The 21,453-nt window shown below is 37.3% G+C and overlaps 2 protein-coding genes and 1 long non-coding RNA gene across 3 annotated transcripts; 1 reads left to right on the plus strand and 2 right to left on the minus strand.

Annotated features, from left to right (window-relative positions):
- The first annotated feature begins 455 nt into the window (after nucleotides 1-455).
- On the plus strand, nucleotides 456-2,533 carry LOC136245939 (uncharacterized). Its single transcript, XM_066037388.1, has 5 exons — nucleotides 456-599; nucleotides 648-698; nucleotides 822-863; nucleotides 918-1,133; nucleotides 2,489-2,533. Exons 2-5 carry the CDS (start codon nucleotides 675-677, stop codon nucleotides 2,531-2,533), a joined length of 327 nt encoding a protein of 108 aa, XP_065893460.1. The 5' UTR covers nucleotides 456-599; nucleotides 648-674.
- A 5,324-nt stretch (nucleotides 2,534-7,857) lies between these two features.
- Nucleotides 7,858-9,304, minus strand: LOC136245940 (uncharacterized). The gene is made up of 4 exons (XM_066037389.1): nucleotides 8,637-9,304; nucleotides 8,377-8,535; nucleotides 8,227-8,318; nucleotides 7,858-8,172 (listed from the first exon to the last, which is right to left on the minus strand). The coding sequence occupies exons 2-4, from the start codon at nucleotides 8,510-8,512 to the stop codon at nucleotides 7,858-7,860; spliced, it is 543 nt and encodes a 180-aa protein (XP_065893461.1). The 5' UTR covers nucleotides 8,513-8,535; nucleotides 8,637-9,304.
- Nucleotides 9,305-9,306: 2 nt separating this feature from the next.
- Nucleotides 9,307-10,187, minus strand: LOC136245503 (uncharacterized). Its single transcript, XR_010695894.1, has 3 exons — nucleotides 10,081-10,187; nucleotides 9,931-10,031; nucleotides 9,307-9,883 (listed from the first exon to the last, which is right to left on the minus strand). It is a non-coding gene; the product is annotated as an uncharacterized lncRNA (long non-coding RNA).
- Between the last annotated feature and the right edge of the window lie 11,266 nt (nucleotides 10,188-21,453).

Raw genomic sequence — 21,453 nt, forward strand, 5'->3', positions numbered from 1 at the left:
GCGAGTTTTAAAGGTAAGTCGATGTCAAGGACTTCGCCAGCCCAAGTTTGATAACTTATTGTAAATTCCTCTAGACAACGAAATGGATGGAGAGTCCCTTGAAGCCTTGCTATCAACCAATAAAGGCCCAGATTGTTTAAAAGATCTGATTCCAAAGTTGGGAATCAGACTGAGAATTTACAAGAGGCTGCAGTCATTCTGCCTTAGCCAGTTGCAAGCTGGGGCTCAAGCTCAGGTTGCTTTGGTAAGTAAGATGTGGTGTATGATCTATGATCTGGATATTGCAGAAAGTAGCTAGTACTAATGAAAGAGAATGTGTGGACAGTATTACCTTGCATGTTGTACAGGATGATCAGTATGTCAATGGAAGAAATCTAGACCTTTCAAATGATGAAACTTGGAGTGTGACTGATTCCAGCTACAAGGTGCAATCTACTCAGATTTGATTACTGGTTTATTACTGTTTACAGGAATCAAGTGTATCAACCTCCTCTGATCTTGAGATTGGAAGACTAAGAAATCAGGTCTCTTTGTTGTACAAAGAAAAGGAATCTTTACAATTAGAGTTGGACAGTCTCGATAAAGATCAAGCAGACTTGGTTAGAAATATTTTATTGTAACTGTCATCATAGAGTTTGATACACTAGGTGAATCCAGGTGAAATTACCCCTTCCATGAAAAAACAAGTCAAACCTAAGGTGTGTACCACTATTAACACTATCAACCTAAAAGCTTTTAGTTGCTTTTTGCTTTATGGCTTTACAAATGTGTTAGTTATATGCTACTTTGATCATTTACTATTTTGCTGATTTGCTTGGTAGGTGAATCCCTCTAGCTCAAGAACCAACTTATCAACACATCAGGTAAAAATGCACTGCAACCATGTAATTTTTATTGATGTAGAATGTTTTTTTAAGGATGTTCCTAGCCCATTTCCAATCCCAGCATTCCGCCACTCCACAGAAGCTCACCTGAAAAAAGGAGGGATACTTGAGACTGACAGGAAATACATGGTGCAGACCCTAGCCACCCTCTTGATGACGTACAAGTCAAGACCATCTTTGAAAGACTGCCAAATTGTTTCAAAGTCGTTGCATCAGAAATTCAAGAACCTGGGTGATGAAGACTCTGAGGTAGACTACAATTTTGTTCATACTTCACTCATAGTTGCCTTTTGTATTGTTAAGCTTATAGCCACTCTATGGCTTTACCTTACCACATAAAAGTTCACCACACCATCTGCTGACATTAAAATTGTGTAGTTGCCATGCTGTTCAGTCAGCTAGTATTGGTCAGTGTATTTGCTTTTGCCTCTGGATCTTGTTGATCATCATTACTGAATTGTTCATGCCTGTTATGTAAATGTTTGTACTGAAGTGGAGTGTTCTACTCTCATATATCCCTGTAGAAGGGCGTATCGTGAAGTTATGATGTAACGGCATGATGTTGTAGTTTGTGATGTATGGGCAGCCACAAAAGTGCAAGAATCGTTAGTACCATTTTGCACTTGTAACGCTCAGGAAACAAAAAATGCCTACAAATATTAACCCATGAAGGAATGATTGTAGTTCAGTGAGAAACTCTTAGAGCTGGAGTTAGTTTAGGTTGCTAACGATGTTGTTCGGCACGCATTCAATCAATAATATTATTATGACATAGCACTTCCGAATTCTCCGATTTCTCTCCTATTAATGATGTCATTAGTTGAACATGGGTATGTGACAGTAGGATATATTCTCCTCGGTGTATATAAATTATTATGAACTTGGTATAACTAACCCTGATTATACAAGTACATGAAAAAATTTGGAATTTTCAACTACAGTAGGGACCATAGCACATTGATAAAAAGTACTGAAACAAGTTGGAGTAGTCCATGATATTAAATCACTGTAATACAATAAGAAGTGTTATATCCCTACTGTGCTCAAGATACCATAACGGAAATGCACAGTAGGGATATAACACTTCTTATTGTATTACAGTGATTTAATATCATGGACTACTCCAACTTGTTTCAGTACTTTTTATCAATGTGCTATGGTCCCTACTCTAGTTGAAAATTCCAAATTTTTTCGTGTACTTGTTTGTTAACTTTTTTGTAAATAATTTTATTATAGCTGGTGACCCCACGCATACCGCATCTGAAAAGGCACTGCGTGCCCCAGCTATATCAATTATCATGTGAAAAGTGAAGTTACCATTACGCTTCGTTGTCAGCTATGTTCAACCCATTACACACAGTGAAAACTAATGGAATTGTATTAAAGTACAGATAGTTCCAAATGGCTTGTGCCGCACATTGGTTCAATTCAACGCTTTTTCCAGAAGATTTTTAGTGTTAACCGAACAAGAAGTCAAATAGTTTGTATACCTGTTTCGGGTATTTCTAAGCGTCCTCCAGACAATTGCTGGAAATATGGCAAAGCTAAGTGATTAGAGTGTGGCTTAGTGTAGCAATTACTGTACAGTTCTTTGTTTTATACAGACGAACTTACAGCTCACGGAACAAGAGCCAAATCCCGTCCTGTAATAATACAGTATAGTGACGAAGGTAGCAACATAACTAATGACATGATGCAACCGGCAAATTAATTACTTCCAGTACAACGAGGAGTGCCAGTGCATGAAACGGAGCTTCCAATGCCGTGTTATTAGTATAGTATCTATGGTAGTAGCATAGTATTTTTGTGGCATGGCATCTAAATACATTGAAACCTCTCTACCTCTGTAATCCAGAATAGCTCTATATAATCTGACATTGTTTGTATACCAAAAAGACTTTTCTATGTAATATACACTACCTCAATGACATCCTTGCTAATCCAACACAATTTTTTATCCTGACGAGTATTGGATTATAGAGGTTTTGCTATATGCTCTGAAATAGCACTGCACGCCCGGCTTGCTTGGTGTTCCATTCATCTTTGCTGACAGCAAAAGGTGTAGATTTGGTGATAGCAAAAATACACAATAGTAATGCAAACAAAACTATCCACTGTAGAACAAGCTAAGTGGTTACGCTTCAATATACAGTTGCTATAAGTTCTTTCTGCTAACTTGTTCATACCAGCTGTTCACACAAGTGACTGTCTGAATTTATTAGATACGAAGTAACAAGAATTTTCAAGTAGTGTTTGACTTTAGAAGTTATTTTAAACACTTTTGGTGATGGATGGCTAACATTCACGTAGGTTAGAGAAAGTAGATTACTGCAGAATAGATTTCTTGGGGATGGAATGTTTTGTCACTAATAAATTCCAGCAGTTACTTAATTGTGTGTGACAGCTGGTATGAGCAAGTATAGTTTGTAGCGATTATGTATTGAAGTGTGTTAAAAAGTAGTTGATTTGCTCTATAATTGATACTTTGTTTGCATTCTATTTAATGATCACCCCCCCAAGGCATTGTCAGCAGGGTTGCTATGAAGTAAGGAGTGTATAGTGCTATAGAAGGCATAAAAATTTAGAATATAATTTTCAATTACTCCATTATTCCATCGTTTTGTTATTCCATATTCCAGATTGTGTCTCCCACCTTGTTTTCTGATATACTCCATGCCTTCAGGCATAATAACATGTTCAAAATCCAGTGGTCGAATTGTAAAATTATATGAAGGTATACTGTTGAGAGTAGCCAACCCTGGGCTATGGGGAGAGGGCCAGTATATAGTTATTTGTGGGTATATGCATGCAAAGCATTTGCATGCTCTCTTTCTAGGGGGGTCTGGGGGCATGCCCCCCAGCAAAAATTTGAAAAATAGGTACTGTGAGATCAAATCTGGTGGCATTTTTTTAGTGAAAATGCGAAATACAGTCCCTCAAGATAACTCCTTTGATATAATTAAGTAGGGGAATTCAACCCCTTGTCCAGTAGTAAATATCGTCATTTTAATTGAAGCATGCAATAAGAATGTATGTCACTACAAAGCTTAAGTTTGCACTCTTTTGAAGTTATAGGATAAATGGATGCATATATACATACTATGGTGATATAATGATGATGTTCTTATACAGCAGCCATATAATACAGGTACACTGATTCAAGTCTTAAGCTTTTTCCATATAATATTGTAATCATGTTCTTTATCAACCTTTCGTTTTCTTGCGCACGTGCCTTACTGTTGTCTGATGGTGATCCTTTCCATGATCTAGCATATAATGTAGGGCAGAATTCTTGAGGTGGTGGACCTACACATTTGATGAACATAAGCGTAGAAAGAGTTTTTATAGTAAGTGATGACCTCACTGTAGAAGCCAATATGTTCATTTGGCTAAAGCCTCTTTCACATTCAGCAGTTGATACAGCTATGGTTTTTGTTGCCTTAATGAGGTCAACTAGCTTTTCTGGAGGTTCTAGCAAACCTTCAGTTCTTACATTATCAATATATTCTTGAAAACCTCTTCTTGCTACCGCATCATCAAGATGAAAAACTTCACACATGAATTTTATTTCTTCACCACCATAGGTTAATGGACATTCTTTTGGCCAATTTGATGGATTTAAAACAGTGATAGAATTTATTAACCTTGATAAGTCATTTTCTGTGCCTCTGAATGCCACCAATCGCTTTTCAAGATTTGCAGCTAAGCTTCTCATAAGCTGACCATATGGAATAACAACATCACATTTTCGGTTATCCTGTATTAGAACACCTTTAAACTTTCTTTCCGTGCCAACTTTATCCACCAAGCATTTTATTTCCTTGTATTTGATGCCAGGATAATCAACCATGGAATTGAATACTCTGATAGCTCTAAAAATCAAAGCATGAGCTCTGGGTAATGTTATCTTCCGTTCTTGCAGATCCAATGAAAGACTAGAAAGTTCTTCTAAGCAATCATACATAGTTTCAAGGTTAAGAACAAAACTTGAAGATGCTAACTTTGTAGCTAAGCCCTTGAAAGTTTGTTTTTCTGAAGAGGTTATAGATGGATCTTCACTGCCTTTAGTAAGATGACAATGCAGAGGGTAGTACAACATTTGGAAAAGATTGCTGTACTCTTTTAGCTACCCCAGAATGTGAGCCGAACATTACAGAAGCACCATCTGATGCAAATCCAATTAATTGCTGAGAGAGTAGTTCCTTAGTAAATCCATGTACTTCATTGTATCAAAGTAGTATATATACATTCTGCATTTTGTTCAGGAAGCTCAATGAGATCAAGATAAAAAGTGACAGGTTCCAAGCTGTCAGAAAAGCAGGTTTTTATATACACTATAAGATTGGATTTTTTACTAATTGAGGTAGCCTCATCGATCAAAACAGAGATTTTACTTCCATTTTCAATAATTACTTTGTAAATTCTTGCTCGCATTTCATGACCAATATAATCACAAACTTTGTGACAAGACTTGTCACTTTGCAATGTTCGTCCAATGTCAATTCCATTAAGCATATGAATGTCACAATCAACAGGTAAATCAGTAAAAGGACGACCAGTTTTAGCTATTTTATATGCAATCCGAAACAGCTTTTCTGTTGCAGTGAGATGTGACTTATTCATGGTGGCAACACCACTCTCAATAGCCTCTTTACTTGCTTGTAGCTTGATCCTTTGAGCTTTGATATGTGCTTTAGATTTGTTATGCTTTCTTATTTTATTCCGTAATGACATAAGCTGCTTCTCTTTTGTTTTTCCACATGCACTAACTGTAGCTGACTGCCATTCATGAGAAAGGTGAATAGTTTTTGCAGCATCTATACTTAAAGATGGTAGTTCTTTACATATGCTACATCCCAATTTATGATCATTACAAAACAGCAGGGGTTAATCTAGGGGGGGGGGGGGGGGCACAGGCCCCCCCTGGGTTAGCCATTGCCCCCCCCTAGGTTTATACCTAAAGCCTTGAGAAATGGAAAGGTTTAATTGATCCCAAAGTTGTATAATCCAATGGTCAATATTCAATGGCATCACAGTAAAATTTCACCAAAATTGAGTAAATTTACACCTAAATTTTCAAAATTTTCCTGGGGGAGCATGCCCCCAGACCCCCCTAGAATCCGAAGCGACTTACTTCGCCCCCTCTAGGTTAATATTCTGGGTTGAGCCCTGAACAGCCATGGATACAAACTTTTTTTATTCATCCACATCTTTTTGCTCCAGTAAGTAGGTAAATCCTTTACAATGTCATCACTTGAACTTGAAGTCACTACACCTCCACTGTGACCTGCACTAGTATCTACTGAAGACTCAACATCACTTTTATCATCTGATTCATAACTATCAGATTCGCCACTTGTATCTTCAACAGCAGATTTCCTTGTAAACTTTAAAGTAGTTTGCATTTTAAGCCGCACGTGTTCAGTTAATTCTAATTAAAGCAACCTTACGAAGTGATCACCTGAGGCTCGCATATGGCTAGCATTGTGGGATCAACCTTCTCTGGGAAGTGAACTTGTTAAAGATTTATACAGAGTGAGCTAATAAGCTATGTGTTAATTAAGGGTGATTTCATGCTGAGAGCTAGCTACCTTGCTATTATGGCTAACAAGGTATACTAATTTATTAATAAACTTAACAAGGTATACTTTGTATACCCCCGTATACCCTCAATTCGAGCACTGTCAAAATCTACAATGAATACGCATTCCTAGTTTCCTACTGTGTGAAGATGTAATAGGACACATTAAATTATGTCACGTGAGCATCATTGTTGCCATGGTGCTTGGGATGGCATTAGTATTATGAAAGATCTAGTGACTTTTAGGAAAAGGCTACAGCAGAAGCTGCCATGGAAAGATAATTAATTTGAGTGTATTGTAAAAGAGTCTAACACCCTGTTCACACTATCTACTAACCTTTTACTTATAGTCAGTGTTGGGAGTAACGCGTTACGTAATATTATTACTTTTGTGGTAACAAAGTAATATAACGAAATACGCTATGAAAACAGGTAATATAACGCAAGATACTTTACTTACAAACGTAACGCGTTACCTAAGTAATATAATTACTGTAACGAGTCTAATATGACGTAATATTATTACTAAAAGTAACGAAGTTACTAATCTCGTTAGTAATCCTCTGAGTAACGCCTAACCACTATGGAGTAACGAGGCCTATTGAATGAAGCTTATTCACTAGCTTCTTACTTATAACCAAGATTTGTACATTGTCCAACAACGCAATCATGTCACGTGATAAGGTGGTAGTTTCACACGTGACAGCTTAAGGCTGTGGACACAAAGTAATATAATATGTAATATTATTAGTTACTTTATTTTATGGGTAATATGTAACTGTAACTAAATAGTTATGTTGCAAGTAATATGTAATATGTAACTAGTTACTTTTACAAAGTAACTTGCCCAACACTGCTTATAGTTTTGTAGCAATTGTATATTTAAGTGTATTAGAAAGTAGCTTAATTAGTTAACTTGTTCTAGAGTTGGTATTTTGTGTTCATTCTATTTAATGATCAACACCAATACGTTATTCTGCTATCGCGATTATGTTGTAAGCAGGGTTGCTATGAAGTAAGGGTACTATGTACTTGAGGATTTATAAATTCCATACATTGTGTCTATGTAACTGCTTTAGACTCCATTAATACTACACTACTACTTCCAATGCTGTTTCTGCTGTAGCATTAGTAGAAGTGGCTGCATCTTTCATGATAATACTAGTGCCATGGCCACACTTTTACCATTGCTTGAGACACATTGGGGTTTGGATAACCCGAGGGTCCACTGTAATGCTGTGGGTCAAAATCAATAGACTGGTAGTGTATCTATCTACTGGTGGTGTTCGTTTGATTTGCTTGATGTAGGATTTGTAAATCACATATGGATAATATAAATTGTCATCTTATATTATACAATATATGATGCTAAATGAATACTTTCTTAATGTTTTACAATTCTAGCTGTTCCATGGCACTAATAGCCTGCAATGCACTTCCTGTAAAGGATGTGGTTGGCAGTTTAAATAATATAGTTTCAATAAATGCATATGTATTCCTAGCCTTTACAGGATATGCCATATCCATAACATAGAACCATGCTATCAGACCAACGGCTGCTTTAACAAAACTGGTGGTGTCAAATAGTTCCTCGCTTTCGGATATCACCAAGAACTGATCAGGGTGAAGCTCATCTACACCAGTATACAAAATGTATGGCGAGGAGATTCCGATATCAGCAATTGCAGCTCTTGGCTGTTTGTCACTCTATATGTTAAACATTTAATTGCTTTAGTGTATGTGGAAATTGTATTCACGTACCTTCAAGTAGTTGATAACATGGTTACATGCATCTTTACTACTCTTATCCATTATTTTGCAGAGCAGCTGCAGGAGAAGAGGAAACTTATTTTCTATAAAACAAGATGCATTTGGATGATTAATATAAAGCTTATCAAGCTGCATAATTACCTCCAGAAACTTCTGTCTGAAGCAGTTTTAAAGTTTGACGCATCGAAGACTTGTCAAGGATTTTCCCATATTTTTCAACACGTCTGCTCCAGGTGTCCCACTCCAGCCCTATGTTGTCTTGAGGAGTTCTAACCATTGATGATATTATCTGGAATTGTTCTTCAAGCTGTACAAGAGGTAAACAAATAAATGTAAAGATGACACAAAGTTGTTAATCTGAATGTCAATGAAACACTAATATATGTTGTAAATAAACTTACAATGTCATAATCTTTCAGGTGAGGAAATTGACCCACTACCATTTTGCTGGTTGGCTTTGAGCTCTTGATCCACTCCATGCGATTTGCTGCGATTAATCGCATCTCACTGCTCACTGTTTTGCGGCTTTGTAAGTCTGATATGGTCTTGAGTTTCATAGATGTTATATGCCTTTGGTAAGTAAAGTTGAACTTTTTTTGGTAGAGTGTGATGTCGGGTTATGACCTGACATTTTGCTTTCTTCACAGGTGCTTTCTCAACAACAATGTCATCTGCATCTCTTTTCAGAGGCCTTCTCTGGTTTACAAATCGTCGCTTGAATGTTTTTGTCAAGGACTCCTATGATTATGAACAATAGAGGTACATTTTTAATTATTCATTGAGATCAATATCATAGTATGTGCTATAGTACTGTGTAGAATATTTGTTTGATATCAAAAATATCTGAGATATTGGTTCCTCCTCTTTCCTGCAATGACTTGGCAGCATTGGGTTAGGTATATATAGGCCTAAGTATGCTTTCAGAGTGATCTAACAGGAGTCCTATTATATTTTATTATGCTTAAAAGAATTTTCTACTACTAAACAATAGCAAAAAAATAAACCTCAATAGCTGCTGCAGTCGGTAACAAAAACTTGTGTTGGGCCAAAATAAGGTTGATAGAGTACAAATCAATTCCCACAACTTTCCTCCACATGATACAACATTTTAATTGTGTATTCTAATTTTAACAAGGGTAATTCCCATTTCTCTTGGGATGATTACTTGGCATTATTAAGTTAGGCTTGTTTGAAGTCAGTCCGTATAAAATTGCGCATGATAAAAACTTTAAGTAATTTATCTGAAACACTTCAGGTAGAACTGAAGGTAATTTTGGGATTTTTGCCATAGTGCCATGAAGGTATTGTGAGACTGTTGTCCGGTCAATAATTTTCTTGGAAATAAAATCTTACTGTATACTTTGACATGATGTTGTTGATCATCTTACATGGCCTGTAAAGTAGGTATCTCGAAGCTGTGGGAACTTGTATACCAGCTTTGTTGCAACCACTTCATACTGTTTGGGAGTGGGATACGTGCAGTAGTTCATCATCCTTGAGCACACTTCTTGTGAAATCTCATTTCGTGCATAGTTAGTTATGACTTTTGTTTGTAATGCAGCCATAGTTCGTTGACTGTATTGCACAGGTATGACAAAGTCATTCTCCCATCCCGAAGCACGTTCCGGCAATTGTTAAGCAGCACAACCTGCAGTGTATATAAGTAAGTATTGTTATTATGGAAGAATGATGTACTCTTGATGTCTTTTTTGTTCTAATTACAGGTTCTCAGGTGATTCAGACTCCAGCTCTTCGGTGATGCTGCCCTCAGCTCGACCATCAGTATCAAGAACACTCTGTAATGACACATTTTGTTTGCACATTCTAGGTTTCTACTGACTGTACCTCTTGCTGAATGTCATTCACATCTAGTTGGTTGTCATTATCAAAATTTAATGTCAAGTCCTGTAATTTAAGACATTATTATGTGTGTGTTAGAAACAGTTTGGTATACCTCACTGCATGCCATTGAAGATGATGCTGGAGTATCTGCTTGTTGAGGAGTACCCTGAATGCCAGGAGAAAGATATACTAAACAACACGGTAATATAGTTCAGATGGTATGGTGGTTCCCCTAGGTGCTAACTAAGTAGTTATTGTAGCTATAACTCCTCGGGTCATTTTTGCTATCCTTTACCAAAAAAAATGCTCGAACATAGCAGATACAGTTTAAATAATTATATAGCCTTACCCCACTGCAAGTCGTATTGCTGCTTCTTTCCTTAGCAATTAAATGAGACAAATAGTGTCTGTCCCCAAATGCAGCTATCCCAAGGTAATGCATTTCTTCGTCATTGAGCAGGACTAATACTCTTCCGCTGACTTTATTCTGTCGGAATATTTCAACAACTTCCTCGTCGAATGCGTTCTCCTGCAGGAAGTCCGAGACCTTCTCGGTAGACCACTTCTCCATGAGAAACCCCGCTATATCTGTGCAATTGGCGCAGCTTGTGCGCGCTGACATTCTAACCAATTGCATTACATGGACCCTCAGTTTTCAGAGAGTAGAAGGTGGAGTGGAAAGCAATGACACATGTACACACACACACGCATGTACACTACACACACACGTACAAACATGTACACACACGTACAAACATGTACACACTCACGTACAAACATGTACACACACGTACAAACATGTACACACACACACGTATACGCACACACACACACACACACTACAGACTAGTGCTGGACGATATATTGTAGATTATTCTTATGTCATATGTCAAGGCAAAACTTATTCACGGTACGAATAAATTTTTTAACTTGAATGTTTATTTTCTTTCTTTCAGATAGTTTTCAAGTATGTTCCACTACACTGGATCATAGCTATTAATCTGCAATACCTTCATCTTAATATCAAAATAGCTTAGACCAAGCAATATAATTGGAGCAATGGTTATACTGTTGTATTAGAGTATCGCATTGACTGCTCTATCAGAGCATTTCAATCTTTTTAAATTGAAGTAGCTGAACATTAGTGCTGGTTAATCACAGCGGCCGCTCTTTGAACTACTATTCTTCTCACTGGTCTATTGCTTTACATGTCCCCAACAACATGCCACACCGTTGACGTAGGCGAGACGTGGCTGCAACAGGAGTAATGGCGAAACTGGAGATTTCATCTTACGAGCTCACATTGTTCTGCTTAGATCACGTGCGCTATATCGCGCGATGTAATTTTTAGCTATTGCATCACGATATAAAAAATGTCATGATACGTTGTATGTTGGCTATATCGCCCAGCATTACTACACACACGCGCACACACAGAGATTACACACTAAGGCTGAGACAAATAGTTCAAAGCTTTGTTCAGTTTCACAATATTCTTATGGTTACGGGTTACCCAGTAAATAATTTTGTAGGCACTTTGTTTATAGTTCTGTTTTAACCGTTTTGCACGGAAGAACACACTAAAATAACATGGCATGTCAACGTACAAGAAACACCAAAAGCGGCGATACACTCAACAAGAGATGCACTTGTACAGAAATGCAGGCACTAAACAGCAAAACTGTTGAGTTGCTATTCATCAAAAACCAGGTTTCATGGGAAGCCACACCATGATATTTAGCATTAATAAGCTATTACTTAGTGATTTCTAGGTCGTCACGAACGAATTGAGTTGTTATCCGATTGTAACAGCACTGTAGTGCACTCGCGGTATTTCCGTAGCAGAACTAATCGCCATTATCCTTGAAAGATATGATAATTAACCAGCCTCTAGTCAGTTTTCCCACAAAGTCTCCACGACAGGACCTAGATAATATAACCACCCATTGACACTACCATAACAAATTAGTACTAATTAGCTGACAGCTGCTATTTTTGATGAATAATAACCACATTAAGCAGTAGCGCCAAACGCTGGTTCAACCATATTGCGGGGACTTAATTTTACGCTTGACTACCTTCCGCAGTAAATTATTAACACTCACTTTGTATGATTCCTCCGCTATTATCACGTGGCTATACAACGCTTTAAAGTTAACAACCTTCTCACTAACACCTGCTTGAGTTTCGTGCCAATATTGCACTATCCATTATCACGCATCAAATAATAACCTATTATTAAGTGCCTAACCCGTAACCTTATGGCAGTTTGCTAATCCAAAGCTTTGTTACCATGGATACTAACATTAGTAACAAAGCTTCGAAGCTTTGGTAGCACTTCTAAAAGAAGCTTTGGAGGGTGTATTTGTACTTTCGTTCCAGCCCTAAAACACACATACACACTACACATGTGTGTACACACAGCAGATTCTACAGTTAACATATCTTACAGGTGATTGATGCATACCTACATTTAGTAGCAGATGAGTGTGAAAAGAAGGTATTGAACTTATTGTGAATGCTTTAAAACTACTCTTTTACAATACAGACCAATCAAACAGTGAACAGTACTTGACACCTTTTTTTCACAAAGTACTTGTAGTATGGGTATAGTGGCATAGAAAAACGGCTGAAGAAGGTGAGACCGTAGAATACTAGAATTTTCTAATACTATATATATATATTACATACATTTGCAAGGATACTCTGTTCAACTACAACATTGTCCTCTGTGCAGTAAACATAAAGAATTGCCATTGGACCTTACTAGTAAGTATATGTTAATGCACTAAAGTACAATACATGGTTGTGAAGATTACAGCATGTAGCACATTTGTGTTTGTGTGTGTGTTGTGGGTAGTGCATCTATGTAATGTGTGTAGTGTATGTGTTGCTAGGGATGCCACGACATAGAAATTTTTTGTCACATGTCATAGAGGTTTATGTCATGACATGTCATATGTCACAACATAAGCAATCCTTACAGTTTCACAACTCAAGCTGTTACTTATGTAACTGTATAGCTATTAATATTTTTTGATTCAAAAATATGAATCAAATTAAAGATCAGCAATATTAACTATTGACATCAACCAGCTTGGAAGAAGTAAATGGCAGCTCTCTTTGTACAGTTCACAAGTAACTCACCAACTAATTGCCAAGTTAGTGTTCCTTTAATATAAGCAACCACTAACTTTTTTTTTTGTCAATTTTTCAAATTTTTATTGCATCAAATTTGATCGAAAAGTGTGCATTATTAGGATATATGTATGTCATATCATATCATGGAGCTTTATGTCATGAAATACGACTATCGTAGCATCCCTAATGTGTGCGTGTGTGCGTGTATATGTTTGTGCATGTGAGTGTAGTGTATGTGTGTGTGTGTGTGTGTAGTGTATGTGTACATGTGTTAGGGCTGTACCGATTCCACTTGACTGATACTTCAAATACCAGGTATTCAGCGGGAAGTACAAGTACCGATACCAAGTACCTCCTTTACAGTACACACATTTATTAGTAACACCAAATTTCATGGTATTCTTTTACAAATTTTCATGGTTCATATTTGTGCTGAAGTAGTCCATCTAGATACACAAAGAAAGAAGTCACTGAAATGCAAACCAGTTTAATGGATAGTCCAGTATTCTTCTGGAGAAGTGTAGATAATATCATAATGGTGCTTACAAAAACACTAAATATTCTAATACTGACACAGTCACTTCTACCTGATTGCTCTATTAGAGTTATTGACTGTTCTATTAGAGTATATAAAGCGTTTTCACAGGTAAGTTTCAGCATAGATCAGTAATTTTGCTGGTAGTTGTTAGTGCTATACTTGATGGTTTTAGCTGTCCATTGTGCTAGTAAAGTAGGCAAGTACAAAAAAATGTTATTTTATTGTTTCATGTAATAAGAATCGTTATCTGCAAAAATAAAAATGGCCAATTCTGATACCATACGCAAGGAAATTTTGACGTAGGAAAAATTTGACGAATTGAGACTTCAGATTTGGTGAATAAAATGTTGATGAAAATCAAAAAATTGTAGGCAAAACCTTTTAAGGGCGCTTATAAATATTTGACGAATTAAACCGATTCGTCAAATTTTTTGACGTCAAAATTTCCTTGCATACGGTACTTCAAGAAAACAGCAGTATCAGCCTGATACCGATACTAGAATCGGTGCAGCCCTCTAGCATGTGTGTGTGTGTAGTGTATGTATGCACGCACGCATGTGTGTGTGCGTATGGTAAGCCCAGGGCAGGCATCACTTAAAACTCAGGTTAGGTGATCTCAGGGTGATTTCCACCACAATCTGCACAACAGTTGTTCAATAGCTAGCATGTGGAATGTACTGTACGTTCAATGGTGGATACTGAAGGTCTCATTGAAATTGCAAGCCAATCACATGACAACCAGAGGAGAAACACAAAAAGTTAATTATGTTTGAGCTGAAGAGCTATAGTATGGTGTGTCTGTTAGGAAACAAAATGGTATAGGATGTTGTTTATGAGGTAGATGATGGTGTGCGACTGCTGGTCAACCAACACCAGCTAATGGGGAGACTATCCAAAGAGGAGAAGGGGTTGCTTTGTTATGGTTGGGTTCTGCTATGGCTGCCCAGAGGTGAGGTTGCAAGCAGTGTAAGGCATGTAGTTCAAGGTGTATACCAGCGTCTCTGAAGTTCCTGGTCATACTGGATGACTCCATGTATTGCCCTGTTATCTTGCATCGACTAGAGCAGCTCGTCAGGAGGATAAACCAACTTGATGTTCAATCGCTGCAGGAGAGTGCTTTGTTACACTTGGTGATTTTAATGCTCGTGTTCATTCAAGAAATGATGATAGAAGGATGGTCTTTGGAGTGGCGTACTAGGGCCATACAGTCGCAATGAGCACAACATATCTCTTCAGTTAATTCTATTATAATCCAGCACGACAATGGTGTTTCACTGAATCTCTGTGAATGGCGAACCTGTAAATAACAGCAAAGATAACACATATAATGGGTATGAACATTATTTGATAATGTACAGATGCAAGTGTTCAAAGTTACTCATGCAACGCCATACGATGAGGTAAGACTTATGCTAGCTTAGGGATGTGGTGACACCTGGCAGGGATGCAGGCATTCCGGGAAAAACATGGTAGATGTATGCAGGATAGCTTACCCGACCACAAGTAAGGTACTTGTCTGCAATTTTTCTCTTCTTCACTTCCTTAATCCATCTGCACACAAATTGGTTGTATGCATCCAATCCTTTTCTGGCCTTAAACTAGGACATAGTGTAAGACTTATGCTAGTTTAGGGATGTGGTGACACCTGGCAGGGGTGCAGGCATTCCGGGAAAAACATGGTAGATGTATGCAGGATAGCTTACCTGACCACAAGTAAGGTACTTGTCTGCAATTTTTCTCTTCTTCACTTCCTTAATCCATCCGCACACAAATTGATTGTATGCATCCAATCCTTTTCTGGCCTTAAACTGGGACATAGTAATGAAACTAGTCTGAAGTACAAGATAAGACACTAAATCGCAGTCCTCTACTGGTGGATATCCATCAAATAGCTCGCCTTCTGTGACATTTCCGACAAAAGGATCAACTCCCTTGATTAAAGTTATTTTCTCCTTATAACAAACCTTGGCTTCCTTTTTCAACTTCTCAGCGTAATCAGTGAGATTCAACAACATGGTAAACTGTCCCAGCACAACAGGTATTAAACTATGACTTGCTACATGTGCACCAATATGGCGGATGCATAGGCAATACATAAATTGGATCACGCGATGAAATGCTCTATATACTACAGATCAGATATCAATCGATGATATTGCTGATTTACTGAGCTGGGAAACCGACTGATCAACGAGCAAAGATCCCCTGCAATATTGGGAGTGGTACTTCTTCACCACCTTGACAAACACAGTGGTGAAACTCAGTTAATTGAATGAAAGAGGAAGGGACTTTACGTTGATGATATTATTACAGGCACTGACAATGATGCGGTTGTGATACTAATAGATGAATTCACAAAGCGTGTAGTTTGGAAATTAACTACTGCGACAGAACTTCTCACTGGAAGAGATAATGTAACCAGGGTAGCAATTGTTAAGACAGTGAATACAGAAAGGACTCGGTTCCTCCACCTTAGCGTCAAGCATCTTATTCCAGTTGAGTTGAACACTAACATTGAAACTTCTGATGATAGTTCTGTGCCAGTAACTAATGATGAGCATCAAGATCTTTCTTCCAGTTCCTGACTTACTCAAAGACAAGCAGCAGCTATTAGTCAAGAGAAATGATGATGACTCAACTGTAACAATTAGTTTTTTGTATACATGTGTGCTTTTAGGTCAACTTTTTCATATTGTAATAGTTTTGGTTCACTTCCATGCGCCCACCGCCAGGAGTGTTAGATACATTAGGAACTTAAATTATTTGTAGGAAAATTTTGTGATCATTCACGTGACAATATAGTTGAGAAACACGTGTCAATCGAGTTGGTGTGAAATTCGTCTAAACGTAAATGATCAATTCCATGTGTACATCATAAGACTGGGGCACAGGGGCTGGCTTATCTTACGATTAGTGAGAAAATTGATGACATAATACAACATTAGTATGACAACATACGGCAGACGATTACTCCTGCAGCCAATTGTGAACATCATCACAAGAACTTCAAAGGAGATTTTAGCCAAATGGCAACGGCTTCATAATAGTGAATACATTTAATGTGAATGTACCTGTGCATTGTACATGGTAAATTATTATCACAATATTATATCCACATGAAGTGCATGATACCTCATTGCATGACAACTTGTGCCTGATCTATCAAAATGCTGGAATCAGTCAATTCTACAGCACATGCACCCATATTCTAGTAACACAAAATTATGCAATCAGTTGTACAATACATGTGATCTAATTTTAGAAAATAGTCGATAGGCTCCAAAGAAGAACGCTGATGATGACACTCCAATGTCTTCCTCACAATCAGTTTTGAACTTAGAAGAGTGGGAACATCTTGTGGAGTCCGACAACAGTACTGACTGAACTTTTCGATCACTACTTAACTTTGAGTGACTGACACTTCATTACTACTGTATCATTATATATTAACATAATTGTACGTTATCAAAATACTATATATGACAATCATGAGTTATATTGTACAAGTCTGTAAGTTTCCAGAAACTTTTCAATGGTGCTTCTGTGCTCCTATTAAATAATTCTCTGTGTTTAGCCTTGGTTGCACATTTGTTCAGACTTGAACTATTGTCTGTTGGAGGAAATAACTAATTACACATCCATTCATGCATCAAAATTGTACATTATAGAGGGTTACAATAAACTTGTGTAAAAGTGTTAAAATCACTAAAATAGGGTGTTTTGATACCTTATTTTTCAAAAATTTCCTGGGAATGCTTTGCATTTTGTAAAGCACACTGTACAGTCTACCCACACTTTATCAGTGTGTCAGATTAATTTGGGTGAACGTCCTGTCAATTTAGATTTGGAAGGACATCATGGCAGGTCAAAACAAAATTCTTATCATAAGCTCTGATATGCGTGTTGTTTTCACCATACATGCATGACAGAGCATCTTTGCAAATTGTAAATGAGGTACACGTGCTTAATTATTAAATGTGTTGTATTAAATAGTATAGCTATGTAAGTTATTTAATATGTTCTGGAAAATGTAGCCTTGTAATAGCTAGTACTAGTGCTTTCAAGCGTCGTAAGGATGATCACATTCTAGTTTAGTTTGTTTTCTGTAAGAATTTGTGTTTGCATGTTTAACTGTCCATTTTCACAAAATAAGGTACCAGTCATTAAAATGAGGAAGGACCGCACTGGAAAATATGGCTGGGAAAAAGCTCCAATTCTTGAGTGCCAAGCCTATAAGGATGATGACTATAACACATTTCCAAGCGTGCAGCCAGAGTGTGTAAACTGGATGAATGCATAGCAGGGAAAAAGCTGGCGTTGTTTAAAATGGGTGGTGTACAGATCATGAATGAAGATGGCATGGTTAAACAAGAGAAGAGGAAATGGAACATTGGAAATTACCTTCTGATGTCAAAAGAAATCTGCTGGTAACATCAAGATTGATGTAGGCCACACAGCCTCAGAATATGATGAAGTGAGTTTGTAATGTATACTAATGTGAGTGTACGCATGTGTGTAGACTTTTGTGTTTTTAGTACACACTTAAACTGAGTGTTTGTGTAGGAACATACCTCCACCATTTTTGTTTCAAGTATAATTCATCAGGGCAGGTACATATTATAAGGATAAATACACACATATCTACCTTCTGCAGGTGTTGGTCATAAAGGAGCATCAATAAAAGGTGATCTATTAATTTTGATTATATATGATGACTTTATAAGTTGCATTCTTCGGGTAATTTTAGCCACAAGTGCATTTGGCTTAGGGGTGGATTGCTCAGGCATCACCAGGGTAATCAACTGGGGACCTCCGCCTACACTAGAAGATCTGTTACAGCAGTCAAAGAGATGGCTCACAATCAGGTGCTATTTGTATTACGTAAATCCTGTACAAAATACCACTGCAGCCATGAAAAATTATGGTATCAATAGTAAAATTTGTCAAAGGGAAGACTTTCTTTTCAGTGAATCTGCAAAATCTAAATGTAAAATTGAGCTATGTAAATGTTGTGATATCTGTGCTCCATCATATTCATGCAGTCACTGTAAATTATGATTAAAACATAATCAATAACAAGAGTAAGACAAAAGTTTAACAATTGAATTATTCTTATTAGTGGTAATGTTCATTCTTACACTTAGCTATTGTTACACTGTTGGAAATCAAAATTAATAAATTTTTCCTTGGCCCATTGTGAAATATTCTTCCACTTTAAACTTTGTAGTAATGGTGCTGCTGTTTTAAAAGGCTTAAAGGTGCGTCTTGGAATGACAGTAAAAATCTCTGCTTTTCTTAAGTCTTTCATAATGGCTTCAAAATCTTTCATGAAAGAAGGATATGAATGATAAGGTTTATTGATGGCCATATCAGATTCCTTGGAAAAGTTTTCACAAATGCTACTAACTACTCCAAGTGATCGAGCTGCACGTTTGATTGGTTTGGTCAACTTATTTGATCCAAGATGTGTTATTACATTCTTCAGCCACTTATTTAAATTTGACTGAATTTGGATTCGACGCACAAAGCTTTGTTAGGAGATATGGCGATTTTAAGTAATCATTGTGTAATAACTTCCCAGTGCCTACAGCTGTGCAAACAAAATTTGCACCAATTATTCATCCATTTACTAGCTATCACTGAGTGGGTATATAAATTTCTGATACCCAAAATTTGCCCTGTTTTGGTGGGTGGGCTTAATATAGGAGCATAAAATGAAGAAAGAAGACGAATGGAATCCAAAGGCAAAGTTTGGGCTCTCCATAGCCCTCAAATCACTCCAAATTGACTGAGAACGCTATTGGCGAGCTCTCTGTGAAGTCCCAGCTCACTACACACCATTATCACAAAGCCATGGCATTTAATGGCGCCAATCTCCCACTCGTGGCTTTGACAGGGTCGGAAGAAAGCTGCTACAGAAACCAGACTTGCCAGTCCTGAAGGAAGTACAGTGTAGAATATGTTTATGCAATAATATATATCATTAATATTAAATATTTACAGAAAATCTTACTTACATCAAAAATATTAGCTCTTGCGTGCCAATCGGCTGTGCAGGAATAAAGCCTTCAAGCTTGTCCAATGCCCCAACAGCAAATTACAGCAGCTGAACGGATTCTAGCAACTGTAAGTTGATCTCCAAACAAAAGCACCTTATGCAGTTTTGTAACATCAAGTTCATACTCTTCTTCCTCAATTATGGTTGTTTCAGTACATGGAATAGCTGGTACATAGGTACCAAATTCACCCAAAATACTGCACATCTCAGTAATTATGAAACTGTATACCCAATGGAATCTAAATTGACAATTTTATAGAATCAATGTTCACATTAAATATTTGCTTTTATAGCATACCACTTTAGACTGGCTTGCCATCTCTTCTGAGTACTTTGATTCAATATGCCAATTGATATTGGAGGCTTGGTCTTGAACTCATCCAGGTGTTGAACAATGATTCTACAAAGAGTATATACTTTATATGAATTATAATGCTAGCACAATAATGTACCTTGAAACGTTAAAGTTGGAGTTAAAATGGCTGCTAAAGGTTGCAATCTTGCTGGGCTGTTAGTGCTGACTGCATCCATGGTAGATGGACATGATGAAGTTGGTGTTAAGGGGACAGGTGTTTCCCTAAGCAGTTGCTCAATTTCAGTATTTTCATTTTGAGCCTTCTGTCCAAGATAAAACTCTCCTTCTTGAAAATCTCCTTCCAGTTCTACTGCACCACAGTCCACCCATGCATCATCATCAGTAGAGCTGCACGATATTGAAATTTTTCATGCATTAACCATATATCACGATATTATATGAAAAGTATTTGTCTAATTTTTAACCAACAATGAGTTAATATACCTGTGACATGACATGATAAAAACATAGGGTACAAAGTAAAAGCAGTAGGTATAACAAGACATGACTAGTAAATAACAACTAACAAGTTCAGTTACATGTAGTTCACTTTAGGTTTTGTTCCAAAACACCGAACTATCTACTCTCTGAGGTTTAAGACAGGTTCTAATGTCACAGACAATATTTCCTCCACAACTAAAGACACGTTCTGAGGGCACACTAGTAGCACACAGACACAAAAACTTTTTTGCCACCTTAGCAAGCACTGGATACCGAACACACTCAGACTTCCACGCTGAGCTGGGATGGGTAAGATACTGAGCAATTTCTTGTTTAACTCTTTGTTAAGGGGTTACCTGTACCTCAGCATTGCCAAAACAGTTACTTAGTATTTTACTTAATCCTTTCACTTTCTTACTAGGAGGAAGTGATAGTGCAGTGGCAGAACTGAGAGATGAGCTAGGGCCAGTATCACATGATCTACTTACAGTTGACTGGGGTGAGACACTAGCTTGAACAAAGGTGAGTGTTTCAGTGTTAATCTCCGTCATCATCTGTTTTTCTATCTCCTTTAGTATCAGTAATGTGTGCAAGTTTGAAACGAGGGTCCAAAAATGATGCAAGTTCAAGCAGTTGTCTCATATCTGGATCCATATACCTTGTCTTCAAATCCTCCATAATACATTCTTTAATTTCATCAGTCATTTCTGGATCATTTACCTCATGTTCCATTGTACTATAAATGTGGCTCAACAATGGTATTACCGCAGAAATAGTGACACACTGCTCACCAGACAAAGCATCTGTCATCGCTTTCAATGGCTTTAACGCAGCAGCAATTGA

Source organism: Dysidea avara, chromosome 15, assembly GCF_963678975.1.
Source record: "Dysidea avara chromosome 15, odDysAvar1.4, whole genome shotgun sequence".
In the NCBI taxonomy this organism is placed as follows: Eukaryota; Metazoa; Porifera; class Demospongiae; order Dictyoceratida; family Dysideidae; genus Dysidea; species Dysidea avara.

Excerpts from the sequence above, each read along its gene's own strand:
- LOC136245939 (XM_066037388.1), top strand. The coding sequence starts at position 675 with ATGAAAAAACAAGTCAAACCTAAG. Across the intron at positions 699-821 it reads AAAAACAAGTCAAACCTAAG|GTGAATCCCTCTAGCTCAAG; the intron begins GTGTGTACCACT and ends TTTGCTTGGTAG. Across the intron at positions 864-917 it reads CCAACTTATCAACACATCAG|GATGTTCCTAGCCCATTTCC; the intron begins GTAAAAATGCAC and ends TGTTTTTTTAAG.
- LOC136245940 (XM_066037389.1), bottom strand. The coding sequence starts at position 8,512 with ATGGTTAGAACTCCTCAAGACAACATAGGGCTGGAGTGGGACACCTGG. Across the intron at positions 8,319-8,376 it reads TCAGACAGAAGTTTCTGGAG|AAAATAAGTTTCCTCTTCTC; the intron begins GTAATTATGCAG and ends CTTGTTTTATAG. Across the intron at positions 8,173-8,226 it reads ATGTTATCAACTACTTGAAG|AGTGACAAACAGCCAAGAGC; the intron begins GTACGTGAATAC and ends TTTAACATATAG.